Source organism: Apus apus, chromosome 10 (assembly GCF_020740795.1).
Source record: "Apus apus isolate bApuApu2 chromosome 10, bApuApu2.pri.cur, whole genome shotgun sequence".
NCBI classification, from domain to species: Eukaryota; Metazoa; Chordata; class Aves; order Apodiformes; family Apodidae; genus Apus; species Apus apus.
The window spans coordinates 11,040,733-11,048,939 of record NC_067291.1 but is presented as its reverse complement, the minus strand read 5'-3'; the positions used below and the strand labels follow the sequence as shown (position 1 = coordinate 11,048,939).

General features: G+C 39.5%; 1 protein-coding gene across 1 annotated transcript; it reads right to left on the bottom strand.

Annotated features, from left to right (window-relative positions):
- Positions 1–605: 605 nt before the first annotated feature.
- Positions 606–7,859, bottom strand: SPATA5L1 (spermatogenesis associated 5 like 1). Its single transcript, XM_051628585.1, has 8 exons — positions 6,700–7,859; positions 5,437–5,622; positions 3,987–4,145; positions 3,259–3,468; positions 2,640–2,867; positions 2,395–2,529; positions 1,570–1,695; positions 606–942 (listed from the first exon to the last, which is right to left on the bottom strand). Exons 1-8 carry the CDS (start codon positions 7,774–7,776, stop codon positions 790–792), a joined length of 2,274 nt encoding a protein of 757 aa, XP_051484545.1. The 5' UTR covers positions 7,777–7,859; the 3' UTR covers positions 606–789.
- Positions 7,860–8,207: the final 348 nt, after the last annotated feature.

Genomic DNA, 8,207 nt, shown 5'->3' with positions numbered 1-8,207 from the left:
TGGACCCCTTCCCTAAGTTAAAACAGCTTCTACTACATTCCTTTACCCTCTACAGTCACTAACTACCTCAGGACTTCCTTTTGTGATCTATCTCACTGTAAACCACGCTTCAGTGCAGCTCCTACAATCAACAATGTATTGACAAAGAAGGGTTGAGGGGAGGAAGAATTCTGCAGAAACCCTTATAAACCAAACTCCCTTTTTGTAGTTTTAATTGATTACAGACTTTGTATCTGCAAATGCTTGTACAGTATGCAGTAACTTACCTAAAATTATTAAAAAGCAATCAGACTCCAAAACTTGCAACAAGGTATTAAGTACTGACAATCTTTTCACTGCAGCTGTATTTTGGAATCTGCCTGTAAGAAAGCAAGCCTGTGTATTTCCACAGATGAAACACCTCACATTTTATACAATACAGGACTGACTTCCTCTTATTTAACATTCTGAACATTCTGTTTCTTAAATATTCACTGTCCTTTAGAGACTTCATTTTTAATTCAAAATATTTTTACTATACCAGTGTTTGTACTGAAAACTAGGTAATCTACTGTAACACTAAGCTGTTCCTCAGTGCTTTAAAAATTTTGTTTCAGACAGAAACCTAGACAGAGCAAACAAGACTTTATTCTTCATTATTGAGATCACAGATGTTAACAAGTGAAATTTGACTGTATTTCAGAGAAACTGAAAACTACAGTAAGTACAGTATTAAAAAGCAAGAGAGATGTAAGACATGGCAAAGTCTTACTAATATATTTAAGAATACTTATGTAACTCCTTTTTGATTCAACAAGCTAATTCTTTATTATAAAAGTTTTCATAAAATTCCAAGTCTTTTTTGTTTAAGGATGGTTTTACAGTCCTCAATGATTGTACAAAATGCTCATGTTTTACAGCAGTTGCTTCAAGTCCATTTTCTTGCAAAGCCAACAAAGCAGCCTTTAAAAGAAAAAAGAAACAATTTCAAGTGATTATCACATTCCAAGTTTCAAAGAAGTTACTGTCATCTAAATTATTTTACATTAAATCAAATTTTAGATAAAGCATCTGAAAGCAGCATTGTACGATTTATGGCTATTTAACCATAGATAAACATCAAGTAAGATTACTGTAACATTAATTCACTTTTTTGCCTGGATTAGACAAGACATCCTTGATCACTTCCATATTTGGATTTTCTTCCTAGTCCTCTCTTTTATACAACTTGTCTCATACTTACAGACATCTCAATTTTCTTCTCTCTGGCTTTGACAGTACATGCTAATTTCAGCTAAAAATGCAGTTGCTTGCAGGACACAGAATACAATTAATCTGCACAGGGTAGAATAGTTCCTTAACTTCTAGTTAATTATCACAGAAAGCCTTAATTATTATTTAGCATTTTTTATTTGAAGAATTAACCCTTGTTCAGTTCTTCCCTTTGACTAATTCTCTTGATATTTTCATTATGAAGTGTGAAACAATCTGTAGTAGAGAAGGCTTGGTGACACTTATGAATTAGCTCTCTTTTCATGGAAAGGTTTTGTTTACAGTTTATTTCACAGATCAACCATTAATATTTCTCACCTCCTTGCACAGATTTTCAATATCAGCACCAGAAAAGAGGTCTGTTTGGACTGCCACATCTTGTAGGGACACATCAGTATCTAATGGAATTTTTTCTGTGCAAATTTTCAAAATGGAAAGCCTCTCCTGAAGTTGGTGCATGTAAGAAAACCAAACAAGCCAGTAATTAATCCCTCTCCAAAGCAGTATAAAATGTGAAACTGAACCAAGGAAAAATCCAGAAGAGTACCAATAAACAGAGCTACACACTTTTAATAGTAAATAAATATAAAATATTTATGAATATATATATATATACACAAACTATATATACACATGTACTTTTTATATACTACATATAACACTATGCAAGAGTAAGTATTAGCTTATATATGGAAGTCTGTCATTCAGCTACTCATTACTTCATGAACACACAGTATTTTAAGACTGAAGAAGTCACATTTGGCCTGCTTTGGGTCAACTCTTTTTGGGAAGCTCAGGACAAGTAGGTACATTACCCTTGGGAACAGGGCAAAGAATGATATGAAGGAAGGACAGTCAGCTTGTTACAGTATTTCCTAAACTGCAGCTTGATTTTATAAATAATAGTTCAAAGTTATTCCAGCTTTTGTCTATATTCTATATGCAACAGTTTAACTACAGTACACCAGTTAAAATGTTACTGGTGTTTGAACTACAAATACAATTATTCCCTTGTAAACTTCATTGTAACTTCTTCACCAATTCATTATATCTATTATAGGAATATGCACCTTTTGCTCTTAAAAGATGTTGGCAATTAACATCTTTCAATTTAAAGCCATGTGTGGATTTGTAATACATCACCTTCAGATCTGGAGGTGGAATATAGATGACCTTGTCTAGCCTCCCAGGACGCAATAAAGCATCATCCAACATGTCTGGTCTATTGGTTGCAGCAACTACCATGAAGTCTTTGTTCAAAGTTTCCTGAAACTCTAGCTGAGTAAGAGAGGACATAAACAAATTAGTGCAATGTGGTTTAGATACTTCTTTTTTAAACTGGACAGCATTTACCATTCTTCCTATATAGAAAAGGGAACACAAAATACCATTCTTTCCTCGTCACTTTGTTCTTGACATTGCCCCTCCAGCTGTAGTCTGCTTCCTCTGCTTTCTGTAGCTTTCACCCCAATACCATCCAACTCGTTGAGAAGAACGGAAAGAACCCGCTCTGAGACACCATGGCCAGCTCTGCAGTGTGACCGAGAGCCCAAGATAGAATCAATCTCATCTAGGAATATGATTGCTGGAGTGTTTGCTCTTGCTTGGCGAAAAACCTTTTTTCGATTAATGAAGTAAAATGTTAGTACATCCATTCTATCAGGTAAAATTAAGACATCTATTTACATATGCGCTGTACTTTACTTCACTTTAAAGATACACTTGCAGAGACTCATAAGAGCCATTCTGGCTTACATTTAATATAGGTAAATTCTGCATCTTATTTAAACTGAAAATAAAAGGGTAGAAATACTTTTAAAGTTTAAAACTGGTATCTTTTTAGAGCTAGGTTCTCAGTTATATAAATGTGAATCCATAAACCATTTCTATTTAATAATCAGATGAGAGCTTTCACTATAACCTTTTTGATAACAAAATTTAGGTCTAATACTTCACAAAAATCAAGCAAAAATAAACTATAGACACGACACAAATTAAAAACTGTACCTGAGACAAAATCTTCTCAGAATCTCCAACATAAGGTGAGAAAAGGTCAGCACCGCTCACAGAGAAAAAGGAACAGTGACAACTTGTGGCCACAGCCTTCACCAATGTGGTTTTGGCACACCCTGAAGGCCCATAGAGAAGAATACCCTTAGGATGAGACAGGCCCATCCTAGCAAATGCCTGAGGAAATTTCATAGGCCACTCAATGCTCTGTCAATACATAAAAAAGGGATTAAATTCTTAGTAACAAAACTAGAGTTCACGGGTAATCAATGAAATTGCCGAGCATATTATTTCTTCTCCTTGGTACAAACATTAGTTTGGAAACAGAATACTAATTTGGTCTTCCTTCATATAATGCTCTCCTTAAAATTTCTTCTGTCTCAAAGCAGAACAAAAGACAATCCTTGAGAGATGATATGCAAGAGCTATCTCTGGCTACAGATTCAGGAATGGACAAATTATCTGGCTGCAAGTAAGTGTTTTTCAGGTACGGGAAAACATGCTAATTTCCTCATGATATTACATCTTGTGGCAATATTGTGACACTGGAATATTTCTAATTCAAACATTGTAATAGCTTAATGTAGCATGAAAAATGTCAAAAAATATAAATTATAATCAGGTAATTTGCAAGCTAATTAATTTACATACTGTGGCATACAAATAACTTGGAGGACACGATTATTAGAAACTAGCTGTTTATCTAAACCTATTTCATATGTTACCTGCTTTAACTTTAATTTCACATCTTCAAGGCCACCAATTTGCTCCCAAGTGACAGGTTTATACTCCGTTAGCCCAATAGCACTTCGAAAAGAGGATGGTTGAATTTTTTTAAAAGCTTCTTGGAAATGTGCAACATTAATCACCATTTCAGTTGAATCCTGGAGAAACCCAGATAAGACATACTAACAATGTATATATGAAGGAACTTAAAAATACTGCATTAGTATGCAAAACATCACAAATGGCCAAGTGCAGCTAACAAAGAAGCAAGTTGCTGTCCTAACAAGCTTAAGGACTGCAGACACAAAGATGTAACATAAAGCAGAATATAATCCCTTTAGTGGCAAATTTTACACAGGGAAAAAAAAAAAAATTAACAGAAATTAATGTTTCAGAGCACACTTGTTTTTCCCAAATTGCAACAGTGATCTGCTAAATCAAATGGTTGACAGTTTCAGAGTTACTGCACCTGAATTCCTACATTCTCTTGAACTAACATTCATTTTCACCACATGCTGGAGAAGGCAAGGTACTTCATATCAAATAGTCTACAAAATACCATTATTAAACTACAGATACAGTAACAGAAGATGTATTTTACAAAGGAGCTTGCAGTTCTTAAGGCAAGCAGGCCATCTACTATTTTTATTTGTCCATGCATTTCTTTCTGGGTACCAGACTAAAATTATTTTATTATTTTCAATATTGACAAGTTATCTGGAAGAGATGCAAGTTATAGAAATACTATGTTCTCTTCCTTCTACCCACAATATAGAGAGCTCTAGCATTCTCCGCAGATGCTCTGACTCTGGAAATGCTGCACTTCTGGGTTTAAACTTCTGCTCAGCCATTCCAGGTGAAAAAACACAGAAAAACACATACCTCACAATTCTTGTAAAAGTTAGGGTAGAAAGAATATTAATAAACAGCAGTTCTCTAATTCTGTATCTACGAAGTTAAATTTCTGCACAGGGGGCAGTTTTGTATCTTGTGGCTATAACAATGTTACATCCAGCCATACAACACAAATTGTAATAGTTATTATCACTAGGAGTTATATATTCTGTGTCAACCTAAACTAACTTATAATTATTATGAAGTAGAATTCTAAACAGCTGATAGCTTCACAAGAGAGCTTTGTTGGACATTACAGTTTAGTTTGCAAAAAGGACTAAAACCTATGTTTTGCACAATCCTAGAAAGAGAAGGATAAGGATAATGACTTTTGGCAAAGCTTTTCATCCAGAAAGGTAAAAACATTTTTTTCAAATGAGAACTGAAAGGATTAGGAAAATGGTGTTTTTATGTGTATAACACACTTGGTGCTTTTCAGTATTTTAAGGTGAGTTCTTCCAACTTGCTGAGCTTTTCAAGTAAAGCCAAGTATTAAGGAGGAAAGGGTAGTATATATTATTAAGGACATTCTTCTTGTCTAGTTTGCAACCATACCAAAGAGCTGTGGAACACAGCCTGCATAGCAGCTTCTCTGCAGAGTGCTGTAAGGTCAGCTCCAACATACCCAGCTGTCATCTCTGCCAGTTTAGCCAAATCAACGTCTGCAGAAACCGGCATACTAGATGTAAGCAGCTGCAGGATAGATCTTCTTTGCATAAGTGTTGGCGTCCCAATAATCACCTAAACCAAATATAACAAACAAACATTTTAAGTAGACATTTTGATATATTCCTCTTGCTTTACAGACTTAGGCAAGCAAGTTTCTCTCTGCTTTATAGCTTACTGAAGATTTACACGTACTTTTACTGCAACTGCAGAATTTTACAAAAAACTTACTAGCAGCACTATACAAATGACAAATATTAAAACTACCCTTCATTTACACTTACTTCCCAAGGGAACAGTGTTTATATAAACAGTTGCTCATAAGACACTGTCACCTAGTGTCCATCAAGTCCTATTTTAAGGTAACTTCAACATATGACATTACATTGAAACAATTTCCTTGCATCACAAGGGCTGAATTAGATTAATCTGAGAGAAAAAAAAAAATCAACCAGAGAAACATTCGTACATAATTAAAAACCTGGTAAAATGCCACCATAAAATATATCACAATAACCTATAAATCCTGACAAACATCAGAATTGTAGTTGTGAAAGCATTAAAGAACTTGACCAAGCTGGATGACTTGACAAGAGTGCATTGAGCCAGTAAAATGAACAATACAAGCAAAAGCACTGTGAGCTGTGTAACTGCACGTGCTCTTTCTTCTTTTGACCCTTAGGCTAGGAGAAGTTTTCCAGAGTAGACCTAACTTCTGCTACTGAAATCTGAATAGACAGCAGGTCACTAGTTTTCCACCACAACTAGCCTTTAATGAGAGATGCACTGATCTTCAATCTGAGATTTAAATGAGAAAAATCAAAGTCAGTAATACTTTGTGTCTATAAGCAAAAGAAAACCTTCAAGCACAGATCCATGCCTTTATCGTAAGGAAACAAATATACTCTTATTTTTGATTTTCAAGTTGTTGGAGCTCTGTTTCTGGGGTAAAACACACTCCCTACCTTACCAAACTGCAGCTAACCACAGAAAGAAGCAGGACACACATTTCAAGCCCATAGAATCCACTATTTGGAGATATTTAAAAAAAATTAAAAAAAAAAATCACTTTATTAACTGCCCTCTGCTCCACCTCAAAGAGGAAACAAATAATTAAAAAAAGAGAGCAAATGAAGAAAAGGGTTTACTTACCTCTCTGTCAAATCTGCCAGGTCTTCTCATTGCAGGGTCTAAGGCATCAGGCCTGTTTGTTGCTGCCACAACGACCATCCTACCCTCAGTGCCCACACCATCCAGCAGCGTCAGTAACTGAGCAACAATTCGATCTTCAGGAGCATTGTTTGCACCTCCTCGCTTTGGGCACAAAGAGTCAACTTCATCAATAAAGAGAACGGTCGGGCCTTCAGACGACATTTCTCTGCCCTTCTCAAAGACCCTTCGCAAATTCTCTTCGCTTTCTCCTGGCCTTGAGCCACAGAGGGCTGGACCACTGATGCAAAACAGATACGCACCCACTTCTTTTGCTACTGCCTTCACCATAAGAGTCTTCCCTACACCTGGGGGGCCTATTAGTAGCACCCCATTAGGGACAGAAAGCCCCAGCTTCTTAAAAGTTTTTGGGAAGCGGAAAGGCAGCTCAATAATTTCTTTCAAAGACTTTCCCACATCCTCTAGTCCTGCAATTGAAGTTTTTGCAGTGTCTTCTGCTAAATGTCTGTACCATTCAAAAGTGACCATCTCTTTAATTTTTATGCTCGTTTGGGGGGTTATCAGGCCAGCTTCATCTGTCAGAGGGTCTACAGACAGTATTTCAATACACGCGATGGGATTTTCAAGACTTGGGGTAAAAGTAACAACATAATTAAGCGAAACATAAACATTTCTTAGCAGTTCTCTGATCGTCTCCTGCAACACTGCTCTGGGAGTCGACTTCTTCAGCGCAGAGCTCTTCAGGACAACTTTCACCGTCGCTTTCTTTAACTGGCGATAGGTCAGAAGCTTCAGCTGCCCGACCTGCAGCCTGAGCCCCCTGAGGCCCCCGGCAGCCACACCCGCGGTGCTGCAGGTCAGGTCCACCTGCAGGTACCCGTCCGCCAAGTCCTGCCTGGGCCACGCCGTGCACAAGCAGCAGCCCGTGGGGAGGGAGATCCGCAGCGGGGCGCCGATCCTGGCTCCCAGGAAGGAGAGGGCGGCAGGTCCCATCCTGCACCTTTGCGTGCCTTCATCTCGCGGGTCGAGGGGAAGCAGCTTGAAGGCTGCCGCCTCCATGGAAGGTGGGCGCGGCGTTCCCTCCCCGGCGCGGCCCCGGCCAGCTCCTCGCCTCGCCCTCCCAGCGCCAGGCCTGCCAGCCCCCCCGCAGCCGCCCGGCCCGGCCCAGCCCGGCCCGGCCCCCCCGCCGCCGCTCCCGGGAACCCCCGCGCTGCCCTGACTAGGAGCCGCGCGGACGAAGGGTCGCGGCGCACGCGCGGTCGCGGCGCACGCGCAGAGCGGGCGTTCCCCGGGGCTGAGGCGGCGGGGCCGCCCCTGGCGGGCTCTGGCGCTGCCCGGGACGGGAGCGCGGGCTCCCGGAGCCGGGATACCCCGCGGGGAGGCCGCCCTCGGCTTCTTATCCCCTCGTCCCGCTGACGAAGTGGGTTGGCCCTCCCCTCCTCATTCCCGCTCGCCTTGTTCTCCACACAGCTGGTCTCGGTGGAGCTTGC

What these genes read in the sequence shown, in the direction of transcription:
- SPATA5L1 (XM_051628585.1), bottom strand. Translation starts at nt 7,776, where the DNA reads ATGGAGGCGGCAGCCTTCAAGCTGCTTCCCCTCGACCCGCGAGATGAA. An exon ending in CTGTGTTCCACAGCTCTTTG is followed by an intron (nt 4,146 to 5,436) that starts GTATGGTTGCAA and finishes GGGTTTCTCCAG; the next exon opens with GATTCAACTGAAATGGTGAT. An exon ending in AAAGTGACGAGGAAAGAATG is followed by an intron (nt 2,530 to 2,639) that starts GTATTTTGTGTT and finishes TCTCTTACTCAG; the next exon opens with CTAGAGTTTCAGGAAACTTT.